This window comes from Pezoporus flaviventris, unplaced genomic scaffold (genome assembly GCF_033815535.1).
Source record: "Pezoporus flaviventris isolate CSIRO_AGI_PZ_B2104156 unplaced genomic scaffold, CSIRO_AGI_Pfla_v1 ptg000025l, whole genome shotgun sequence".
NCBI lineage: Eukaryota > Metazoa > Chordata > Aves > Psittaciformes > Psittacidae > Pezoporus > Pezoporus flaviventris.
The window spans coordinates 33,452,821-33,478,274 of NW_026892573.1; the positions used below are offsets into that span (position 1 = coordinate 33,452,821).

At 46.0% G+C, this 25,454-nt stretch overlaps 1 protein-coding gene across 5 annotated transcripts in view; it reads right to left on the reverse strand.

Moving 5' to 3' along the window:
* UVRAG (UV radiation resistance associated) overlaps positions 1-25,454 on the reverse strand; it is an 88,944-nt gene that overhangs the window by 33,346 nt on the left and 30,144 nt on the right. For all 5 annotated transcript variants that reach the window (XR_009744223.1, XM_061458125.1, XM_061458126.1 and 2 more), the window contains 6 exons: positions 19,133-19,238; positions 17,438-17,564; positions 15,920-16,004; positions 15,365-15,452; positions 14,767-14,827; positions 12,618-12,783 (listed from right to left, as the gene is read on the reverse strand). Coding sequence is in view for 4 of the 5 variants with exons in the window: in XM_061458125.1 (XP_061314109.1) it covers positions 12,618-12,783; positions 14,767-14,827; positions 15,365-15,452; positions 15,920-16,004; positions 17,438-17,564; positions 19,133-19,238 (633 nt within the window). In the remaining variant the exon portion in view is untranslated. The remainder of the gene's footprint in view (positions 1-12,617; positions 12,784-14,766; positions 14,828-15,364; positions 15,453-15,919; positions 16,005-17,437; positions 17,565-19,132; positions 19,239-25,454) is intronic.

Genomic DNA, 25,454 nt, shown 5'->3' on the forward strand with positions numbered 1-25,454 from the left:
CTGACAACACTTCTGCTGGAAGTAGATCCTATAGCATCTCTGCAGCAACCCAATTCAAAAGCTGCAAAGTGTCCCATGAAACCACCAACCATCACTCCATGATGCTGAAACTACCTGTTCATCCAGATACAAGCAGGTCATCCTATAATCATAACAGCCACAGGCACAAAGACGGCAAAGGTATCATCTCTAAGGCAAGTTTAAACCTCTCTTATCTTAGCCATGACACCTCCCTCTACATAAACTTCACTATTCCTTGATGCAGAAGATTGTCTAAATTACTTTCCAGTGTTGATTTCAGCCTTATTTTCTATGATTCAAGGTGTAACAAAGGAGATTATGCTCCTCTACTGCTGGAAGTCTGAGTCATCTCAGGAGGAGACAGTAGAAAAAGCCTCTTGCAAGGCTTTTTTCATACTTACAGTTCAAGGAGAGGTGTCTCCAGCTTGACTCAATCAGGTTTGGTGTTTTATTTCCCCCTTATAAAAAGTATTACTTACTACTTAATAAAAGAAAGGCTTGTAACCCAGCTCTTAGTGACCTGAATGTACACACTAAAGCACTGCTTTTGAGAAGACAGCATGGGCAGGATGGTTGCTACTACAGCATCTCCAACCAAAACCTGTCTTTACACATAAATTGTGCTAAGTATTGTACTCTTACCACTAAGAACTCCCCTTTCTTACCTTTTTCAGCTGACCTTAGACAAGGACTTATCAGCCACTGAGATCTCATTTAACTTTATCTCTTCAACTAATCTTTAGCTGTTTTACAGGAGAACTTCAGTGTTTGATGAACATGCAGTAAATCACTACAGGATTCTCAGCGCAGGCAGATGGGAACTGTTAGGAGAAGCTGAAAGAATCCTTATATTCCATCCATTTATTACAGACCTCAAGTATCTCTTCTGAATTCGAGTCCAAATACATTTATTGTTGTGTGCTGGGATTTATGGACTCCTCTGGATGCAGAAAAATCCCAGATGGTCCAATAGACTGGTGGCCCATTTTTATTGTCTATAACCGCCTGTCTTTAATACAGGCTATTTTTAAAGCTTAAGGAATTGCTTCATTTTTAACTGCTTTCACCTGCTTCTACTTTGGTATCCCACCATCTGGTTTAGATCTCTTCTTCTCTTCTTCTGTTCAGGCTTCTGCCATATCCCAAATTATATTCAAAGTCTCAAAGTTTAATCTCTCCTTCAGAAAGCTCTTCAGGGAAGAAGTCAGGAAAATAATGATTTTTGCACATCACAGCTAACTGCTTTCCACAGGCTGAAGTGTGGCACAAGTTAAACAGTATATTACACCCCCTTTGGCAAGTGTAAGTTAAATTCCAAATCTAGTTTGGAATTGTGTTAGAAAATCTTAATTCACAAAGTGATGGAAAAGTTCAAAGACTACTAATATACATGGCTTTGCAAGCTAAATTAATAGCAAGGACAGTGCTGCTTTAAGAACACTTAATTATTCCAGAAGCCCAGACTGGTTTGGATTGGAACCTTAAAGCCCATCCAGTTCCAACCCCTGCCATGGGCAGGGACCCCTTCCACGGGCAGGGACCCCTTCCACTAGAGCAGCTTGCTCCAAGCCCCTGTGTCCAACCTGGCCTTGAACACTGCCAGGGATGGGGCAGCCACAGCTTCTCTGGGCACCCTGTGCCAGCGCCTCAGCACCCTCACAGGGAACAGCTTCTGCCTATGAGCTCCTCTCAGTCTCCCCACGGGCAGGTTAAAGCCATTCCCCTTGGCCTGGCCCTACAGGCCCTTGTCCCAAGCCCCTCTCCAGCTTTCCTGCAGCCCCTTCAGGCACTGGAGCTGCTCTCAGGTCTCCCCTTCAGGAGCCTTCTTCTTCTCCAGGCTTACTCAGCCCAGCTCTCTCAGCCTGGCTCCAGAGCAGAGCTGCTCCAGCCCTCGCAGCAGCTCCATGGCCTCTTCTGGCCTTGCTCCAACAGCTCCACGTCCCTCTTGTGCTGCTGCCCCAGACAGGGCTGCAGGGGGGTCTCCCCTTCACACAGCAGAGGGTCAAGATCCCCTCCCTGAGCTGCTGCTCACGCTCTGGGGGTGCAGCCCAGCACACGGGGGGGGTTCTGGGCTCAAGCGCACACTGAAGCCGGGTCATGGGGAGCTTCTCCTCACCCAGCACCCCAAGTCCTTCTCCTCAGGCTGCTCCATCCAGGCTCCCCCAGCCTGGGTTTGTGCTGGGATTGCCCCATCCCATGGGCAGGACCTTGTCCTTGGCCTGGTTGAGCTCCATGAGGTTCACATGGTCCCAGCTCTCAGCCTGTCCAGGTCCCTCTGGATCACATCCCTTCCCTCCAGTGTCACTGCACCACACAGCTCGGTGTCAGCAGCAAACCTGCTGAGGGTGTTCAATCCCACTGTCCAGGTCTTCAACAAAGATATTCAACAGCTCCAAGCCCAGTATTGACTCCTGAGGAACACCACCCATCACTGGCCTCTACTTGGCCATCAACGCATTACCTATTAGTTCACTGAAGATCACAAACTCAGTTCACTGACTAAATGAAGCCTGTACCACCATATCTGAAGCACCTTTGCTGCTTCCTGCCCAATTTCATGCACTGGATTTGTGACAGAACCAACACGCTGTGGTTTTCTCCTTCACTCCCTATTTCCAAGGCGAATATGCAGGATGGCTGCAGGGAGATGACTGCAGAGCAGGACTTGGCAGAATGCAGCTGAAACCCAATTATTCACTCTTGTACAGATAAAGAGCTGATGCATTTCTGTGCCTGTAGCAGTCACTGGTGTGATAGCAGAGTCATCCGTCAGATGTGGGGAACAACTGTGCCTCACACAACACTACCAAGAACCAGGGTAGTTTAGAGAATGATGGATTTTAAGCTTAAGCCCATGGATAGGACACCCTACATGAGGATAGAACTAAATAGCCCAAACCAGATAAGATAATGACCTGAAAAAGTCACAAGTTCTTGCTTGATAGGGCTGAAGTATGAGGAGTGGACAAGAACATGGTCTAAACATTTAATGAAGTTTGAATTGTCTCAACCTCAGCCCTTATGGGGGTCTGTGAGGGGGGCAGGCAGAGGTGGAAGGAGCTGGTGTCTTCCCTCCAACACAAACCACATCCTGTTTGCTCACTGTAAAGGAATGTTGTATCCCCAGAAAGCTTTTGTTATTTAATAGTGTTGGGACTTTTCTGCATCAGAAGAAGGAAACCTTAAAAGCCTTTTTTAAGTGAGAAGGGCTCCCATTGTTCAAGCCGGGTCACTTGAAATCACTGCTACCAAGGATGTTTCCAAGTGGGTATTAGGAAAAGTAGTCTGAGGAAGAACAGGCACAAGAATACCCAACACTCCAATAGATGAGCAAGGCACATGGAATCCCAGACTGGTTTGTGTTAGAAGAGATCTCAAAGCTCAGCCAGGTCCAACCCCTGCCACGGGCAGGGACCCCTTCCACTAGAGCAGCTTGCTCCAAGCCCCTGTGTCCAACCTGGCCTTGAACACTGCCAGGGATGGGGCAGCCACAGCTTCTCTGGGCACCCTGTGCCAGCACCTCAGCACCCTCACAGGGAAGAGCTTCTGCCTAAGAGCTCATCTCAGTCTCCCCTCTGGCAGGTTAAAGCCATTCCCCTTGGTCTGGCCCTATGAAACCTTGCCCAAAGCCCCTTTCCAGCTTTCTTGTCAGCCTTGTTGACCTAAATGAGGTTTGCAGCAGCAAAGCCCAGCTTCAAAGCCCATCTCCTTCTCAAATAAGCTGCCTCACAGCTGTACGAGCTTCAGAGCAGAGACTGGCACTGATGTTACGTCGCAGACAAGCAGCTTGAGGGCCTGTTGGAAAGAACACAGCTAAAATGCAATGACAGCAAACTGCCATCACCACTGCACTTCTCAGCTACAGAGCTGCAACACAATACTCCTCATACCCTTTTTAGATCAAGCTACCAAATGATGGTGGAGGCCACAAGCTGACCTTAAGGTGTCCAGTTACCTAAGAGGAAGAGCTAACCAGTCTGCCAGCCATCAGCATGCTTGGAAGAGTGTCAAACTAAGAAGCTAAGATCGCCACCTGATGAGCAAGGCTGAAATCAAATGGAAAAGCAGGATTACAAGCGTGCACTTTGCTTTGTTAGTGCTGAGATTAAAACATGGGGATGCATCACAAATCACAAGTGAATGCAGGTTTGGTTACTACATGGGTTTTAGTAACTGGAGAGAAACTTGTAAAACAAACTTGATGACAAAAATACTGATTGCCAAGGGGAAAAAAAACCCATATCCTCATTCAAGCTTTACACAACACAAAGAGAATTAGTTTATTGGGAAAGGAATACGTATTGGCAGTTTAACTTTATGGAATGTGCTTTCGAAATGCCTATCTGAATAGCTCAAGATGATGATAATGAGAAGCAGAAGCACTGCCATCTTCTCATTAAGAAGTATAACAGCTGTGACCTTGCTCTTGGGGAACCTACAATAGCTTCGATATGTACAGGTTGGATAGAGGGAAAAGAAAGCAAAGAGGCAGTTTTGGATAAGATACCCTCTTGTCTAAATTACTGGCTATCGTTACAGAATCATACTAGACATGTTACCCAAAGCTCTGTCCAACCTGGCCTTGAACACTGCCAGGGATGGGGCAGCCACAGCTTCTCTGGGCACCCTGTGCCACTGCCTCAGCACCCTCACAGGGAAGAGCTTCTGCCTTATATCCAACCTAAACCTCCCCTGTTTCAGTTTGAACCCATCTCCCCTTGTCCTATCACTACAGTCCCTGATGAAGAGTCCCTCCCCAGCATCCTTGCAGCCCCCTTCAGACACTGGAAGAGATTCCTCTCTTCTCCAGGCTGAACAGCCCCAATGTTCTCAGCCTGGCTCCATACAGGGGTGCTCCAGCAGCCCCTGATCATCCTCATGGCCTCCTCTGGACTTGCTCCAACAACTCCATGTCCTTCTTATGTTGAGGACACCAGAACTGTTTCAGCCATTAATGCTTTCCAACACCTCCAGAAGACAGCTAGCAATCCATGGAGTGAGTAACCCTGATGTTTTCATGACACATCCCAGCTTGAATTCAAGGCTTGCCACATACAAACCATCACAAGGAAGGACTATCCGTGAGGACAGAGCAGACAACTTCCCTACTACAGCTTTACATCTCCCTGCCACTGAAGGCTTAGTTTTTAACTAGAGGACACTTTATACAGGTCAAGTCCTTGCTTCTCGAGCAATGAAGTAATGCTTAGAGAAATCATCTCAGCAGGAGCCTAGTGCTCCAAAGGGAGTGACTTAAGACTCATATGTCTCCACAGAAACATTTGTCAGCTGTAGATGTCTGGGGTCAGTGGTCTCATCTACTGCACTTACCAAAATCAGCTTTCCCAGGGTGAGCCAGGAGCATGTAAGAGCTCCTAGTTCCCAGAACCAGTTGTTAACAGCATCTAAATCCATTCAAGAACACCTGATGTAATCCTTAGTCTGCACACAGTAATATTTGCTGAGGCAAGGAAGGCAAAAAGCATTGTTTTGGAGATCAAGAATAAAACAAGCCAGGACTCTAGCTGAGTAGCCTCAAGAATGTGGGATGTAATAATGCAGTTCAAGATAAGTTCATGGCAACAAGCATTCTTTGAGCAACACTTTACACACACTCAATCTACCACAAAGACTCAACGTTGCTTTGACAGCTATTAGATTTCTCAACAAACCATCTCCCTCCATCTGATTGGAGTTTGCCAAGATTCCTTCCCCAAGCTGCCATTGTATTATCTCAGATCAAGTACCAAATGTGATTAAAGACTTGGAGTGAGCTGGAAGATGTTAATGGCAGGGAAAAGTTACTCTTCACTTGCTTGTGTGAGATGGCTTTGTGGTAAGTGGCTTATCTATTACCAGCCACAAAGCAATAACCACCTTCGTCCTGTGGTAGTAAGTCTACTACAGTTGAAACTCTGATTTTTCATACTCATTGGAGCAGGAGCAAGGCCATGGTAGCAAGGATCACTTTTCAACTACGCTCATTCCACAAGTGGTTTCAAACACTCCAAAACTATCCATATGCCTGTTAGGCAACACTCATCACCCCTTATCTGCCAATCCAGCTTGTCACATTGAATTGAAAGACAGTGCATTGAGAAAGGTATTTTGGAAGAAGTCTTGATCTCTTTGCTTTACTCATAGAATCCCAGACTGGTTTGTGCTGGAAGGGACCTTAAAGCTCATCCAGTTCCAACCCCTGCCATGGCCAGGGACCCCTTCCACTGGAGCAGCTTGCTCCAAGCCCCTGTGTCCAACCTGGCCTTGAACACTGCCAGGGATGGGGCAGCCACAGCTTCCCTGGGCACCCTGTGCCAGCGCCTCAGCACCCTCACAGGGAAGAGCTTCTGCCTAAGAGCTCAGCTCAGTCTCCCCTCAGGCAGGTTAAAGCCATTCCCCTTGGCTTGTCCCTACAGGCCCTTGGCCAAAGCCCCTCTCCACCACTCATCACTGTACTTCCTGAATTTAATCACAACAGAAGGTTTTCAGACAGGACAAGTAGCAGCATGATTTAGAAAGCTGTCTCATGATTAAATGAGCACTCTCCTCTTTAATATTCAACCAGCAGGTTGTAGAAATGTTATATGAAAACTTGATTACAAGAAGTAGGAACTGAGCATAGCTTTGAAGTCAGAGATGCCCAAAGGCTCCCAAACAGATGGCATGAGTGTGCTCCGCTGTACTCACATTACACCTAACAAGGATACTGATATGATTTAAAGAGATTCAGTAGCTTCCAGCCAGAAACATGCAGGCACTGAATCTGTGAGATGTTTAGATTGTATCAGCACTGAATGAAGACTACATGAGAAATACTACAACAATAACAGCAACAACAGAGTCTGTCTCCCTCCAGACACAACAATCCTTACTTTGCTCTACCCTCTAAGCTATTCTCTATTTAAAATCTGGGAGCAGACTACCAGAAGCATTAAATGCAGGGCTTGACAGACAGTGTCAAAACATATCATTGATAGTTTAATCTCAGCATTCCTCCTGTGTTTCTGAGGCTGTGATGAAGTGTGAGACTTCAGCTCTGCAAGAATGATGCCAAAGAATGTAGGTGGTTTATCCAGCAAACATGTTTGTTTGTCAATGGAGGGAGGAACACGCTGTTGTCTCAAGTAGCTGAAATATCACAGAATCATGGAATAGTTATGGTTGGAAAGGACCTTAAGATCATCCAGTTCCAACCCCCTGCCATGGGCAGGGACACCTCACACTAAACCATGGCACCCAAGGCTCTGTCCAACCTGGCCTTGAACACTGCCAGGGATGGAGCATTCACAACCTCCCTGGGCAACCCATCCCAGTGCCTCAGCACCCTAACGGGAAAGAATTTCCTCCTTAGATCCAATCTGAAGTTCCCCTGGTTAAGTTTTAACCCATCACCCCTTGTCCTATCACTACAGTCCCTGATGAAGAGTCCCTCCCCAGCATCCTTATAGGCCCCCTTCAGACACTGGAAGCTGCTCTGAGGTCTCCACGCAGCTTCTCTTCTCCAGCCTCAACAGCCCCAACTTTCTCAGCCTGGCTCCATACAGGAGGTGCTCCAATCACTGAGCATCCTCGTGGCCTCCTCTGGTCCTGTTCCAACAGTCCCATGTCCTTCTTATGTTGAGGACACCAGAACTGCACACAGTGCTGCAGGTGAGGTCTCACAAGAGCAGAGCAGAGGGGCAGGATCACCTCCTTCGCCCTGTTGGTCATGCTCCTTTTGATGCAGCCCAGGATACGGTTGCTTTCTGGGCTGCAAGCGCACACTGAAGCCGCCTCATGTTCATTTTCTCATCAACCAACACCCCCAAGTCCTTCTCCGCAGGGCTGCTCTGAATCTCTTCTCTGCCCAACCTGTAGCTGTGCCTGGGATTGCTCCCACCCAGGTGTAGGACCTTGCACTTGGCATGGTTAAACTCCATGAGGTTGGCATCAGCCCACCTCACAAGCGTGTCAAGGTCCCTCTGGATGGCATTCCTTCCCTCCAGGGTATCAACCGAACCACACAGCTCGGTGTCATCGGCAAACTTGCTGAGGGCACACTCAATCCCACTGTCCGTGGCAGCGACGAAGATGTTGAACAAGACCGGTCCCAACCCCGATCCCTGAGGGACACCACTCGTTACTGGTCCCCAGCAGGACATTGAGCCATTGACCACAACTCTTTGCGTGCGGCCATCCAGCCAGTTCTTTATCCACCGAGTGCTCCATCCATCAAATTGATGTCTCTCCAATTTAGAGACAAGGATGTCATGTGGGACAGTGTCAAACGCTTTGCACAAGTCCAGGTAGATGCCATCAACTGCTCTACCCCTGTCCATCAGTTCTGTAGCCCCATCATAGAAGGCCACCAAATTGGTCAGGCAGGATTTCCCCTCAGTGAAGCCATGCTGGCTGTCACCAAGCACCTTGTTGATTTCCATGTGCCTTAGCATGCCTTCCAGGAGAATCTGCTCCAGGATTTTGGCCAGGCACAGAGGTGAGACTGACTGCTCTGTAATTCCCCGGGTCATCCATTTTCCCCTTCTGGAAAATGGGGGTTATATTTCCCTTTTTCCAGTCGTCAGGAACTTCACCTGACTGCCATGCTCCAGCACCTCTATGTCCCTCTTGGAGTGAGGGGCCCAGAGCTGAACACAGGATCCGAGGTGCAACCTCACCAGTGCCCAGTGCAGGGGCACAATCCCTGCCCTGGCCCTGCTGCCACACTGGTGCTGATCCAGGCCAGGATGCTGGGGGCTCCCTGGGCACAAGCTGCTCATGTTCAGCTCCATCCATCAGCACCCCCAGGGCCTTTTCCATGAGCAGTTTCCAGCCACAATTCCTCAAGCCTGGAGTGTTTCATGGGGTTGCTGTGACACAAGTGCAGGACCCAGCACTAAGCTCTGTGGAACCTCATATGATTGGCTTTGTCCCACAGTTCCAACCTGTCCAGATCCCTCTGCAGTGCTTTCCTATCCTCCAGCACATCAACACTCCCACCCAGCTCTGTATCACCTCAAACATACCAAGGGCACACTCATATGCTTTGAAATCTTGGCTCCAGAACTTCTAAGCAGTAATACTCTTTCCTTCCTACATATTTGATACACTCTGGAAATGTGGAAGAGGATCACTGAAAAAGTGCATTAATGAGATATTTAGTAAAAAGCATGTTCCTGCCTTAATTTGGTGGTTCAGAAAGTCACAAAAGTAGATTTATGAGGGAAACAGCCTTGTAATAGCACCAGAGCTATTTTATGGAATACAGGAAGGGAACAGTTATTGAATAGATTATAAACACCACTATCTCTGCAGTTACAAAGCTGACCATATATTGTATGCTACCAGCAGGTATTCTACGCCTCATTCTACCTGCACTCATGTGACAAGTGCTTAAGTTCTCACCAGAGCCTCCTGCTTCATTTGTACACTCTTCAGGTCTGGTCTAACAGTAACTGCAGCAGACAAACATAATACTCCTACAAGAACTTTGACACTGAAATGACCTGGAGCATCCAAGAATACAGGTGTGAAGCAGATAAAGTAACTTATGTTGTGAAAGCTCTCAGAATGTTTAACCAGCTTATAACAAGGGCTTGAAAAAACTGGTAAAGAAACCTTACAGTGAAGCAAGACATTTATCCAGTATAACAGTAGAAACAAACACGTGTACTTATAGAATTCTCTCTAGTAAAGAGATCAGTTATTCCTCCAATGTATGTCTTTTTAGAACCATAGAATAGTTAGGGTTGGAAAGGACCTTAAGATCATCCAGGTCCAACCCCTCCTGCCATGGGCAGGGACACCTCACACTAGACCAGGTCACCCAAGGCTCTGTCCAACCTGGCTTTGAGCACTGCCAGGGATGGAGCATTCACAACCTCCCTGGGCAACCCATTCCAGTGCCTCAGCACCCTCACAGGAAAGAACTTCTTCCTTAGATCCAATCTAAACCTCCCCTGTGTCAGTTTGAACCCATCACCCCTTGTCCTATCACTCCAGTCCCTAATGAAGAGTCCCTCACCAGCATCCTTATAAGCCCCCTTCAGATACTGGAAGGCTGCTATGAGGCCCCCAAAGTACTCAGAAGCTCTTAATATGGATCTCAGGGCAACCCTGGAGTCCAAAAGAAGTATAAAGCCAAGAAAAACGTTTAACCCAGTCAATAATCAGTTTGACTACAACACAACATCATGCAGCAGAGAGAAAACCTCACTACAGTTACTCAACAGTTGAGGCTGGAGTTTGAAAAGCTGCTAAATGGCAGGTGACTGAAAGGAAGACTTTTACTAATGGCTGTTAATTGCTGTGTTCAATTCAGCTCAGGAGCAGGTGAGAAACATGAGCTATTAGTCTGGAATGAAAAGTGCAAGTTAAGCCTTTGGAGGTTTTCTATAGCTAGCCAAGTCCTTTGAGAGATGGGGGGACTGACTCTCCAAAAGCCGGGAACAGAAGATCTCAGCAGGAGCTAATCCTGACTAAAGTGTTGCAGAACACAAGGAAATGGCCCCAAAGGGATTCAGAGACTTAGCTAAAAACTTTCTCCTTTGCAGAAACCTACCGTGAAATGAAACATTAAGTGAGGAGGGGTTGGGAGGCTACGGCCTGAAGGACTAAACCTTCCAATCTGTCTCAGACAACAGGAAATTGGTTTAATCTTTCCTACACCCACACACAGGCAGCTCCACTCCTCTGAAATCTGTTTTCCAGATAGAATCATAGAATAGTTAGGGTTGGAAAGGACCTTAAGATCATCACGCTCCAACCCTCCTGCCACGGGCAGGGACACCTCACCCTGGACCATGTCACCCACAGTTCTGTCCAACCTGGCCTTGAACACTGCCAGGGATGGAGCATTCACAACCTCCCTGGGCAACCCATTCCAGTGCCTCAGCACCCTCACAGGAAAGAACTTCTTCCTTAGATCCAATCTAAACTTCCCCTGTTTCAGTTTGAACCCATCACCCCTTTTCCTATCACTGCAGTCCCTGATGAAGAGTCCCTCCCCAGCATCCCTATAGCCCCCCTTCAGACACTAGAAGCTGCCCTGAGGTCTCCATGCAGCTTCTCTTATCCAGGCTCAACAGCCCCAACTTTCTCAGCCTGGCTCCATACAGGAGCAGCTCCAGCCCCTGATCATCCTCGTGGCCTCCTCTGGACTTGTTCCAACAGTTCCATGTCCTCTTTATGTTGAGAACACCAGAACTGCACACAATGCTCCCAGTGAGGTCTCACGAGAGCAGAGACAGAAATGGCCTAAGAACAGGAAAGAGTTTGGTCATATGCAAAGAGAACTACACTGAAGCAAACCAGATTCATGGTAAGTTGCCCAGGAAGTGTTTGGACAAGTTCTTAAAATGGTATCAGAATTCATTTGTAAGACATCATTCTATAGTCCTATTGTGTCAGAACAGGAAGACCTCAGTGAGTTCAACTCAAGGGTCTGCTTGTCAATGGTCACTAAGCTTCAAAGAGAAATCAGACACTTCCAAGCATCCCAATCCTGTCAACTGTGCACAATAAGACCCTTCCAACTTGATTTGGACCATTAGGAATTAATGTAATACTTTGATTGCTTATTTCCAAAGAGAAGAGGGGTTCTGTGTCACACACAGCTCCTTTTTGCATATTTCCAAAGAGAAGAGGGGTTCTGTGTCACACACAGCTCCTTTCCAAAAATCCATTTCCCCTCAGCCATTTCCTTTCCTACTTTTTCAAACCTTTCCTATGGAATAACAAAGTTCCTGACCCTGTCACCATCCACACAGACAGGATGAGACCTGGCCTTGACAGATGGTCAGCAGTGAGTTCCTTTGAATTCTGTGGTTTCAGGCTTTAAAGTAAAGCTTAACCAACAATTGCAGCTACTTTCACATTAGAGCACACAGGTGCAAAGACAGAGGGAAAGAGGCAAAGTGCCAAAACACAGGAGAAAGGATGTGGAGAGTGAATTTAAGGACAGCAGGACCCTGTTTCCTAGTAGCATAACAATAACAATAGCATAGCTACATGTTGAAAGACAATGACTACAGAACAAGTTAAACACTCCTCATTGAGAATTAAGTTGATTTGTAGTAGGGAACAGCTTACACCGCTCTTTTTCAGTTGATTAAAATCCTCCGTGTTAAAACAAAGTATTAATTTTACTAGGTTTTAGATCACAGAGTCCCAGACTGGTTTGGTTTGGAAAGGACCTTTAAGCTTACCCAGTTCCAACTCCCTGCCACTAGAGCAGCTTACTCCAAGCCCCTGTGTCCAACCTGGCCTTGAACACTGCCAGAGATGGGGCAGCCACAGCTTCTCCTGTGCTGGTGCCTCACCACCCTCACAGTAAAGAACTTCTTCCTTATATCTAACCTGAACTTCCCCTGTTTCAATTTGAACCCATCACCCCTTGTGCTATCACTCCAGACCCTGATGAAGAGTCCCTCTCTGTATCCTTGCAGCCCCCTTCAGACACTGGAAGCTGCTCCGAGGTCTCCATGCAGCTTCTCCTCTCCAGGCTGAACAGCCCCAGTAATAACTTGAAACTCTGTGTCCTTTCACACTACCCAGAACTGTTCAAGGGGGTTTTATCATTCTGATAAAGGACATAAGCATATTTATAACATACTTACTCTCGCTCTTTCTCCGTCAGTTTGTCATTGATGTTGTCCTTTATCGTAGACCGGGAGCCCTTGTGGATTATTGGATACCTGAGTGGCACTTGTAAGAAGTACGATATCATTGACACCAAGTGTGCAGTGTAGCCCAGGGCAACAGCAATGCTTCCATCATCTTTTGCTGTCAAGAACAAAAGGATTCCATTATTAAAATAAATCAACTGAATCCGAGTGTAGGCTGAGTGCAAGTCCGTCATAGAACGGTTTGGGTTGGAAAGGACCTTAAGATCCTGCAGTTCCAACCCCTTGCCATGGGCAGGGACACCTCACCCTAGACAATGTCACCCACAGTTCCGTCCAACCTGGCCTTGAACACTGCCAGGGATGGGGCAGCCACAGCTTCTCTGGGCACCCTGTGCCAGCGCCTCAGCACCCTCACAGGGAAGAGCTTCTGCCTTATCTCCAACCTGAACTTCCCCTGTTTCAGTTTGAACCCATCACCCCTTGTCCTATCACCACAGTCCCTGATGAAGAGCCCCTCTCCAGCATCCTTGTAGGCCCCTTCAGGTATTATTATTGCTCAGAGAACAATACAATAATGAAGCTGTCAGAAGTTATAACTGAAGAAGAGGTTCAAGACTGAAATTTAGGCTGTTTTACAGTTGCTTGCACTTCACTGCATTTGCCTCTTCCATTAAAGAGCAATACAAAATGGGGGATAACTTGTTCTCCTTCCAATATTCCACTTTTCAAAGCTAAATATGACTCTTCAACACTTGCTGAGTAGGGGAGGGTGGAGAAGAAATGGGAAAAGCAAAACAAAATCCCCAAGACAAAACTGAAGCCTCAAGCTTTATGCATGTCTGAGGTGGAGCTGACATGTATGACCAGGGTCAGGGAAAGCTGCATTCCTCCAAACTCCATTCATTAGTGAGATCAGTTGGAGACACACCGACCCCAGGGTATGAAATCTATTCTCTGCCAATAACTGCAAGAACTTAGATTAACCCATTGGTTTAAAGTATCATTTTCAATTGGACATTTAAGGTTGCAACCTTGAAGTTTCACCTGAGGGGGAATACACATGGGTCTGGCAATTCAAATTACAGCCTTCAGCCTCTGAGGGCTTTTCCTTTCTATTTGCTCTATTTTAGTTCTTTATAAGTGAACATACCAATACAAACAATGTGAGAATCACCCTTTCTAAGGCACAAGGGAGTCCTGTGAAATCAGCTGTACAGAGGACTCTCCAAGAAGCTTACAGTGATGTTCAGCCACAACTATGAAATCATACTGAGCTCTGAGAGCCTAACTTAGAACCATAGGATGGCTTGGGTTGAAAAGGGCCTTAAGATCATCCAGTTCCACCACCCTGCAATAGGTTGCTCCAAAAGCCTTCCACTAGAGCAGCTTGCTCCAAGCCCCTGTGTCCAACCTGGCCTTGAGCACTGCCAGGGATGGGGCAGCCACAACTTCTCTGGGCACCCTGTGCCAGTGCCTCAGCACCCTCATGCAGTCACCTGTACAACTGTTACTCAGAAAGGTATATTACAGATTTGCTTCTGCAACAGGAAGAGTACAGACAGTTAAACTAGAAGCTGACTTCTAAAATACTCCACATACTCCAGCTTTAAAGTCTTCCTTATGCAAGGTATGTATTTGGTAAGCTCACCAGCAGCTACAGCAAACTGAATGGGGATTCATGCACGATGTCCCAATCCAGGTTTATGGACTGCGAGTAGCCACAATGGAATTTTAGATCAGACAAGCATTATCCAGCATCCCTCCATCTGGAAAGCACCTCTGGAAACTGCATAGTCCTACCACCCTGCTCAGTGTAGGATCAGCTACAGCAGGCTGTGCATGACCCCATTGGGTTCTGAGCATCCTCAAGGATGGAGACTCCAGATGGAAACTCTGGAGCCTCCCTGGGTAACCTGCTCCAGTGTCCCAGTGTTGAGACTTGGAATACTGAGGTACTTTTCTAAGCATCAACAGTAACCCTCTTTGTACTAGGAATTAGGAATAAATGATGCATAAGTTTACTTCTAGTCCCTTTTCAGCCAGGTATCTGCATCATAAGCCATTCCTATCACTTTACTTAATTCCATGAAGTTCAGCAGCAGCATCAACTGTAACAACTGAATTAAGAACATGCAGCTACCTTGAAAGTCTTCAGAATTAGGAAGCTTGACTCCACAAACAAAGTAATCCTTCTGATCATTCTGCAAGGTTAAAAACCAACAATGAGAATGGAAAAGGAACACCCAGAACACAGAAACCTGCACAAAAAAAAACCATCACAACAAAGCATTTTTTGACAGAAGAAACTAAATATTCAACTAAACTCGGAGTGAGTTTGTATTTTAGTCCATGTTTTACATAATATGGAAATAAACGCTGTATAGAAAAAGGGAGAGCTTCATTATATAAAGGTTTTGGAGCTCTACTTTGACATCTGTTATGTGCACTCCATTACAGTTCAGCTAGTTTACTGTCAGGGTTACTTTATATCATGGTAAACAGAATGGAAAGCATCCATTAAAATACAGCTATTCTGCTCTTGTAGTGGAGACTATTTGAGAGATGTTGGCACAAGTCCTCCTCCCGTAAGTTCCAATCCAGGGACCAAATCCAAGGTAAAGCTGGGAAAGACCAGCATGAGTGAAGTGCAAGTTTCATCATGAATAAAATGTGGTATTTGCTCACAGTGTGATAAATAGGAGGTTCATTTCCCATCAAGCAGAATGTCAAAACCATACCAGATCAATAGGGTAGATGTAGGAGAGCTCTGACAGCAGTTGTTTGCATCGAATAGTCTGCTGGGCGTGTGTCTTCAGAAACAGTTCTCTTTGGGGAAAGAGATCCCAAACCCATTAGTTCCTACAAAAAGCTTTAAGTAAAGGTATCAAACCATCACATTCCCTCTGCATCTTCCCAAGCACCACCTCCCCTCTCCCAAAAAAGCAAGGCAATTCCATCCCAATAAAAATGGAGAACACGAAGGTAACTTTGCATTTTCACTTGTACCTCATATAAGCATATTTTGCCTATGACAACTAATTCCTAAAGTTCTGTTACACTAAAACAGACCTAAAACTCTTTACATAGTCTACACATGCAACCAAGCATCCGTTTTCTTCTCTTCTAGACTTGCCACTCTCAATTGTCAGTTTAGATACCTACAAATCATAGCAGATATGTCTGAACAGAGGTTTTGGGGTGACATTGGGAAGAATTTGGTGCCAGGAGCCAAATGGCCTGCTCTCAATCTTGTATTTCCTTTCCAAGAGCAGAAAAGGCATCGGTCCTGTTACCTCTTGGCAGTGCATTCCTTTCTTAATTCATGCAGGGATTCATTATGCTCTTGAAGTTTCTGGTATTCACTCTCAAATGTATTTCCTAAACATGAGGAATCAGGGAAAAAAAAATAGTATCAAATATTTTCTTGGCTATCTGAAGTATTATAAATGTAGATACTGACACAAATGTTGGCAATAACCCTCCACATACTTTTAGATGCCTGTTTTCCATGTGATGCTGCCAACAAGGGAATGGCAGTCGAGGAGGAACACTTCTCCATGCATTACACACCATTCACCAGCCAAAGACACCCAATATAACTTCATTCTTCTTTGACACCTGCTCCCCTCATGTCCACAGTAGTGGAGAAATTAGTAGGATCCCAGACTGGTTTGGGTTGAAGGGACCTTAAAGCTCCTCCAGTTCCAACCCCTGCCATAGGTAGGGACCCCTTCCACTGGAGCAGCTTGCTCCAAGCCCCTGTGTCCAACCTGGCCTTGAGCACTGCCAGGGATGGGGCAGCCACAGCTTCTCTGGGCACCCAGTGCCAGCGCCTCAGCACCCTCACAGGGAAGAGCTTCTGCCTAAGAGCTCAGCTCAGTCTCCCCTCGGGCAGGTTCAAGCCATTCCCCTTGGCCTGGCCCTACAGGCCCTTGTCCCAAGCCCCTCTCCAGCTTTCCTGCAGCCCCTTTAGGCACTGGAGCTGCTCTCAGGTCTCCCCTTCAGGAGCCTTCTCTTCTCCAGGCTCACCCAGCCCAGCTCTCTCAGCCTGGCTCCAGAGCAGAGCTGCTCCAGCCCCCACAGCACCTTCATAGCCTCCTCTGGCCTCACTCCAACAAGCCTATAGGCCCTTGTAAAAAACCCCTCTCCATCTTTCTTCAGAGGAAGAAGTAAATGACAACCCCCCCTCATTTTTAGTAGTGATTAATTACTGTAGACTCAGTTAAGTTTTAAAAGCCCTGGAAGAAGATCAAACATCCCTGTAGCTTGGTCTCTGGTGAGCTCCAAAGAGACACTGACACAGATTTTACCACTACAGGACACTTCCCCAGTAAAAGGAAACACCAAGACAACTGAGCACGTCACCTTTCACTTACATTATAAGCTATTAAGAGGGATATTTGTCTTCTAACACTTAGAATGGGATCCTAATCACAGGTATGATAACATCCCTTATGACATGATAATGTGCCTGCATCACGGTGCTGTTTACTGTGTTAATAGTGCAGCTCTTCTGATTTTCCCATTACAATTTAATTAAGCACTGCTGCAATATTGCTTTAGAGATGTGTCATGGTAAGAAGCTCTTCAGAAGCAGAACAGAATCTCCTGTCCAGGATTCATTATAACACAGATGGTGAAGAGCCTGGATCTGGCTGCAAACTTCAGATAAACAGAAGTAAGTTAGAGCCAGGTAAAAAAAACAACCTAAAACAGCACCTTCATGTTGGTGACCGTGACCATCAGCAAGGCTGCTACTCTTCTGATCAGTGGATTACGGATACCTGCAATAGCAGCAGTTTTACACTTACCTCTGTCATGCAAAGTACTTTTTTCCTTATGCAATAAGGATACTTCTTGACCAAGGGCCTTCTTCTGCCTCTCCAGTTCATTGCGTAGCACCAGGATCTTCAGCTGTAAACATTCACTCTCCTTTTTCTGTTGGAAGAAAAACACATTTTAAACAATAAAGCAGCTTTTCTGCACACAAACAGTTCCATAAAAGGGGTGATAGGAGAGAAGGGAAAAAATAAGACAAGACAAGTGTCTGCCAGAGTTCATAGATTACCACAGGCCTTAAGCATTTTGCTGCTTTGGAAGGAGAGAAACTCAGCTGTGTCCTCCTCTGGGATGCATCTCCTCTGCTCTGACTGTGGAAAGCTGCTCATGGAAAAGGACCTAGGGGTCCTGATTAATGGACCTGAACAAGAGTTTGCACCCAGGCAGCCAAGAAGTCAACAGCATCCTGGCCTCTATCAGCACCAGTGTGGCAGCAGGGCCACAGAAGGGACCTTAAAGATCATCTAGCTCCAGCCCAGAATCTACCTCACAGCAATAAAGTAACTTCACATCCCATGTTTGCCTGTTCCTGGACAAGGCACCAGCCTCATGTCAGGACAAATATAATGAAGTCATAGAATCATAGAATGGTTTGGGCTGTAAAGGACCTTGAGATCATTCAGTTCCAACCCTCTGCCATGGCCAGGGACACCTCACACCAGACTATGTCACCCAAGGCTCTGTCCAACCTGGCCTTGAACACTGCCAGGGATGGAGCATTCACAACTTCCCTGGGCAACCCATTCCAGTGCCTCACCACCCTCACAGTAAAGAACTTCTTCCTTATATCCAATCTAAACTTCCCCTATGTCAGTTTGAACCCATCACCCCTTGTCCTATCACTCCAGTCCCTAATGAAGAGTCCCCCCCCAGCATCCTTGTAGCCCCCTTCAGACACTGGAAGCTGCTCTGAGGTCTCCACACAGCTTCTCTTCTCCAGGCTCAACAGCCCCAACTCTCTCAGCCTGTCTCCATACAGGAGCTGCTCCAGTCCCTGCCCATCCTTGTGGCCTCCTCTGTACTTGTTCCAACAGCACCATGTCTGTTTTATGCTGAGGACACCAGAACTGCACACAGTCACTTTGAGCCCCTCTTGTTCCATCACCTCACTGCTTGCACCTGAGCTCAACCTTTGTGGGCAGAAAGCAGGAACTCATGCCAATGCATGCTTTTGGAGAGGGGAAGAGAACAGGCAAAACAAACTGTCAAAAGCTATTGTGAGATCTAATACAATTCCTGCTTAAAATGAATGTGTCACTTGAGTGACAGCTTCTGCAGGAACTGCGTTCACCCAAAGGGAGCAGGGTGCAAGAAGATACTGGCAATAGACTCACCTCCCTCTAAATCCACCACAGGTTCCTGTCAAGATTTATCTAAATCATTCCAAGTTTGGTTCTCCTGATCAACCTCTCCTGTGCGCTGTGCTGTATTTAGGCTTTTACAGTTTCAAAGCAGTTATAGAAAATAAAGGTAGAAATAGGATAAACAGTTTATTAACAGACACAAATCTCAAATCCATTCCGTTCTGCTTCTCTGAGGAGTTCCCATTTGAAACGACAGGTTTAAAGATAGACTGTCAAGTGTGAAGAAAAACAAGCTTATGGTCAAAACACCAGCCAGATGCTAGAGCAAGCCCGTAGAATAAGGTTTTAAACACCCAAACTCACCAGTTCATTGCTTGTAGATGTACATCTCAGCTTCTCTTCAATCTCCCTTCCTATTTTCTGAACAGTTACCTGAGTCTGTTTAATTGCACACTGGGCTCTGTGAAGCCTGTGAGGAAAAGAGAAGATAGGGCTGAAGTACAGGTTCCCCAACACATGATGAATGCATCAGCTGCCTTAAACCCAGCAGCAGTAACGTGAATGCAATGTCAGCTTCCAGTTAGAAATGAAGCATTAGAGGAGGAACCATCACATGAAGGAGTAGCCAAAGCAAACCAGCAAGTGCCTAAATACGATCAACCACCAAATCTCCTTTTCGTTTGTTAAATACAATAGAAGCTGATAAGCAAAGCTGTAGGTGACAGAGCAGATAATCATGACATGAAATCTCTGTAATCAAGTTCTAACACTTAACATCAAGACACAACAGTTACCATGGGCACTGTTATATAGCCCAGCTTTAAAAAGTGCAAATATCCTTTAGATAACACAGAGCTGCCCAGGCCAAGAGCGCAAAATAGCCTTTAGTATCTCCCTGTATCCTATGGACCCTTCTGCAACAGAAATGTGGTTTTCTGAGTTGAACTATGCTTGAAGAGTGAAAGATGAGGACTGTTTCTGATCTAACCCTGACTTTAGGGTGAAAAGGAAACAGACTGTTTGCCTTATGAGGAAAAAGAAACCAGGCAGAGGAAAGCAGTGGCAAAACACAGTCTAAGAGAGGCATTAAAGGCATTAATATGGAGCAGAAATTAATGTATTCACTAAATAAAATGAGAGTTGGTCTGCAGACAATGTCTTTTAAGGCATGTACACCCAGGCTTACTCCTCCCAGTCACAGTTTTCACTATTAATGGCTTCTCCTTTTATAAGGATCCTCTTCAGACAACCTTGCTGCTGGGATAAGAACATAACTAAGGTCTAATGAGAACAGCAAAACCCCAAACAGGTATCCTACCACATGGTATCAGTGCTTTGCCAGGCTGATGCAATGCAAAGGCCAAGGTTGTTTCAGTGACCATCACCATTCACTCAAAATTAACCCCTCTTCATGGGAATGCTTAATTCTATTAAAGTAAGGTCACACATTTGCTGTGAGCCAAGGACCAAAGCACGAGAGCGCACAGAAGAGGATACACAGCTCCTTCCTTCTACACTCTTTAATCTCTTCCAGATTTATAAGGATTATTATTCAAAGGTTTTGGCTAATGGTTTTTAATGGTATGTATGCAGCCTAATCAGGCTACATGCTTCAAATATGAGTAACCACAAAGCACTACTACTTCTCACAGCATCTCCCCTCAGCATACCAACTTAATGGCACACATTACATCTTGGTTCATTCAGTATGAGGACAGCGGCTCAGCAAGCTAATACACAGCAAAGAGATGATACAAGGGCAACAGGGAACAAACAGTGTTAGTAACATTCATAGAGTCATGGATTGGGTCGGAAGGGAGCTTAAAGCTCATCCAGTTCCAACCCCTGCCACGGCCAGGGACCCCTTCCACTGGAGCAGCTTGCTCCAAGCCCCTGTGTCCAACCTGGCCTTGAACACTGCCAGGGATGGGGCAGCCACAGCTTCTCTGGGCAAATATAAGGGACAAACATCAATTCAGACTGACTCCTCAAACCAGTACATAGTTTAGAATACTTCAGTTAATCTGTAAATAAAGGTCTATTCCTAACCTACACAGGCTGCTACACAAAATAATTCAGTAATCAAGCCTGGGTTTAATAAGAAATTATTTTCTTTTTAAGCCAAACATCGATCGTGCAACATAAAGAACAAAACCATCCAGTTAAACTTGGCTGCCTTGATGCCAACTAACACCATTTACACACAAGACAAAGAACTTACTGATACTGGTTGACTCAATCCCAGTACATTTACTGTTATTCCAAGAACTTTAAAGTGCTAACAGTAAGATTATGACTACATCCAAAGTTAAAACTTCCAAGATTAAAACTTTTAGGGATTCAAGTCACAAAACCAGCAGCTACCAACAAAAATCTCCCTTTTCCAGCCAGAAAGGTCCCCACATGGAAATCTTTGGTTATTCAACAACAGGAATGCAAACTAAGTGACATCAGCAAAAGGGGAATGGCTTTAACCTGCCCGAGGGGAGACTGAGATGAGCTCTTAGGCAGAAGCTCTTCCCTGTGAGGGTGCTGAGGCGCTGGCACAGGGTGCCCAGAGAAGCTGTGGCTGCTCCATCCCTGGCAGTGTTCAAGGCCAGGTTGGACACAGGGGCTTGGAGCAAGCTGCTCCAGTGGAAGGGGTCCCTGCCATCATTTCTGCATGCACAAGACAGTGTAGTGGAGGCAGTTATGATTGTACCCATGAATGGAGATCAAGTTGAGGCCATAAATCTACATTAAAATATATATGTAAGTGAATGGAGAGAAATTTCATTGCTAATTGACCACAGATTTTTCCCATTTCTAGTCTGAATGCAAGTCCAGCACTACAGCCTAAAGCTGGCACAACGTGTGCTTTGAATATAATCTGGATTGCCCAGCGAGGTTGTGAATGCTCCATCCCTGGCAGTGTTCAAGGCCAGGTTGGACAGAGCCTTGGGTGCCATGGTTCAGTGTGAGGTGTCCCTGCCCATGGCAGGGGGGGTTGGAACTGGATGATCTTAAGGTCCTTTCCAACCCAAACCATTCTGTGATTCTATGGATTGCTTTAGTACTTGACAACAATTAGCCAGCTGATGGCATAACCAATGTGCTATCAGCCAATGCAGGATTCTTCCTACATTGTTCAAGAGGGCTATTATTTCTTATTAAAATTAGCACTTCCATAGCACTTCAAGAACTAATTCAGGGCTTTAAGAGGCCACTGGCTTGCTTCCAGACTTCCTTCAGCGGTCAGGAAAGCCAAACCAGTGAGAGCAGAGCCTCAAGCCTTCTTCAAGGGATAGCTTAGCCAACAGTGTCGTCACCCTGGGTCAGCAGGCTGCTCTGGTGGCTCTGCAGCAGCTCACAGCCATTGTCAGCCAGCACCAGAGGTAACATGCACATTAAGTGGGACAGATTTACTGCTGCTGGGGGCCCCCAAGAGCTGCTGTGCAATGGTCCAACCTCAGGTGAGTTTGCTGCTGCCTGGGAAAGAACTGGAAAGCAAAGCAGGCATTAACATTCCTTACAACTCTCAGAGACTGGAGGTAGAGATGCATGAAGCTGCTGTTCTACTTTCATTCTCCTATTACCTTCTTTTCTGAGGTGGGGAGATTAAGAGGAAACAAGATATTCTCCCTTCCTTTGGAAGTTTAAGGGGATAGATACAAACCCATTATAGTACTGCAAGGCAAGACCAACAAAGGTTGCATCCCTACTTGATGTAGGAAGACCCAGTAGGTAAAGCTTCAGCATCTCTCCACATGCTAGATCCCAAGTAGCTGAAATTTGGGCTATTTGGGGTAATTCTTCAAGGCTTTTTAAGTTTGACAGAACTATCTCCTTCCCCCACTAAAAAAAAACCTACTTCCTACCTTGGCTATAAGATTTAAAGCAATTCTAGTATATGATGCTCTGCCAATCAATTCAACCTGGGTACTGACTTGGAAGGGAAAAAGAACTTGCCATGCTTTGGACTTCCTCACCACTAATACAGGATTTCTTTGCAATACCAGCCGTGTCTTGTTTGCAAGAAGGAGCAGGCTTCCTGACTTCCCAAGCTTCCACAATGCAGTGGTCCAACACAACTTGACTTTACAACTGGGGAATGGGCTGTAACAACACATTTGCTCTCTGTCAGCTCTGCAGTGTTCGAAGGTTCAGCTGAAGCACTTTCCTTTAGGAAACATGCTGTATCCTGCAACTGAGATATCCCTCTTGGCCATGAATTAGTCCAGTGATTTACTAGTTTATACAGCAAGTTCATTCCTGGCTGCAGTCCTTATAAACCTGAAAGCTGGATGTAGTGACAGTTGTGCCTATTAAGCTAACATATGCTTAGATTTACATTAATGAAAGACTCTCAGCTTTATTGGACATTTGATACAGGATTTTGTAGTTCTATCACACACTCCAAATAGCTCTTTGCTGCTATCAGACACATCTGGATCGCTCATGGACACAACTTTAAGCCATAAATACATCCATTAATTACAGCAGCCCCATACTCCAGCTACTTCTCACAAGAGAAATAACCTCCTATGCTTGTAGTTGCCAGAACAACCTTAGTTTACAATGAGCCTAAATTTAAACTGAGAATTACTACCAGGGATTTAGAAGAGAGAACAGAATACTTCTGGCAATAAGTAAGATGTAGGATCCTAGAAGGAAAATACTCAAACCTATTATTAAATAAGTAATCCAAGACTTTCCTATTAAATATAAAAAATGGAACGTACATTACTTTGTATCAGCCCAGCAATGAGATTATGGTCAGTGCCAGCCAGCTATAACATACTTCAGACACAGCCCTTTAAACCATCATCTGCTACATCTGCTTTCCCACAAGAACAAGTTGAAGCTCCTGATCTTCCACTCCCTCTCCCAATTTCCTCAGCAACCCATAGCTCCAACTTGTTAAAAGGTGAGAGAAGACAGTAGGGAGTAAGAGGAGAAGAAAATGCAAGTCTGACTTGTTCATTTATGGCATTAAAGCTCTATGAGAGCCAGTGCTGTGAGAAACTCAAGACAGTGCCGCCGGAGCACAGGCACATCATCCTTCCACACAGGTTTGAGTCTTACATGTGTAAGGCTCCAATGAAGCTTTTGGAGAATCAAATCCATGTGGACACCTCAGCAGTGGATGCTTTGAGCTAAGTGTAAATGGAGAAGGAAAGGACCAAACACGTCTGGCAGGCTGGGAGCAAGGGAGGTCCTGGCCTCCAGCATGAGGAGCTACCTAGTAGATAGATCGCCTTCAATACATAGAGGGCAGGAATGGAAGAGGAGTCTTCATAGAATCACAGAATAGTTTGGGTTGGAAAGGACCTTAAGATCATCCAGTTCCAACTCCCCTGCCATGGCCAGGGATACCTCGCACTAAACCATGGCACCCAAGGCTTCGTCCAACCTGGCCTTGAACACTGCCAGGGATGGAGCATTCACAACCTCCCTGGGCAACCCATTCCAGTGCCTCACCACCCTAACAGGAAAGGATTTCCTCCTTATATCCAATCTAAACTTCCCCTGAAACTTCCTTCATGTGAAGAACAAACCATGTTTTGCAGAAATGAAGTCACAAAACCTGAGCTGTCTCTAACCCTCTTATTCCAAGTCACAGACTGGACTCCAGTGCTGGGCTGAGTTTACGGCTTGACTTTTTTACCCAAAGAACAGATGTATTTGTGGCAAATAACAAAAGGAAGCTGCTTTTTGTTCTTGATATTGGTGCTTATCAGTTTGCAATAAGTCAGGTCAACAATCACATTCAAGACAGTCTACACAGTACAAAGGTAAGTTACATGCAAATCCAATTCCCAAAGGGCATAAACATGTGAGCATTTAGGACAAGAGGAAATGGCCTCAAGCTGCACCAGGGCAGGTTTAGATGGAGCTGAGGAACAATTCCTGCCCCAGAGGGTGCTCAGGCATTGGAACAGGCTGCCCAGGGCAGGGCTGCAGGCACCGGCCCTGCAAGTGTTCACACCCTGTGGAGAGGAGGCCTCAGTGCCATGGGGCAGTGGTGGCCTTGGCAGTGCTGGGATGAAGGTTGGACTGGGTGAGCTTAAAGGGCTTTTCCAACCTGGTTGGTTCTATGACTTCTAATCTCATTGAACATCACTTCATTGATACAGTCTTTCACGCACCAGCACAAATAAAGCAGCAGAATAAAGCTGCTTATGAAGTTCTGCACAGCTCTGTGCCATTCCTCTTTTAAACAGAGCTCTGAACCCAGATTTGATCAAGAGCTAGCAACGTCCCTATCATGCTTAGGCTAAGGATCTGCCACCATAAAGGTGTTTCATTCCATAGGCTCTACTGGGAAAGCTGAAGATAAATGCAGCAGCTAACTGTATGTTAACTGCTAACCCTGCAGTTAACATACAAACCCCCCACCTCTCTCCCATGCTTCATGGACTGTTTCAACTTGCTGTGACCCATGTCATTCCCTTCTACAGATCTGGGCAAAAGTCAGCCTTGTAAACCGACTCTTGTGGTGACTGATTAGCCTCAGTTTCCATAGAGCTTTGCACCACACAAGTGAAAGGCCTGGGAACAGATTTGTCCATAATGTCTGATTCCACACATAAATATCCCTAAGGAACCCCTTCAGAAAATTCACATCCCAGTTTCCATCCCAGGAAGACACCACCCCACGATTCCAACCCCCATGCTTTTTAGGCCAAGAGAGATGACACTTGTT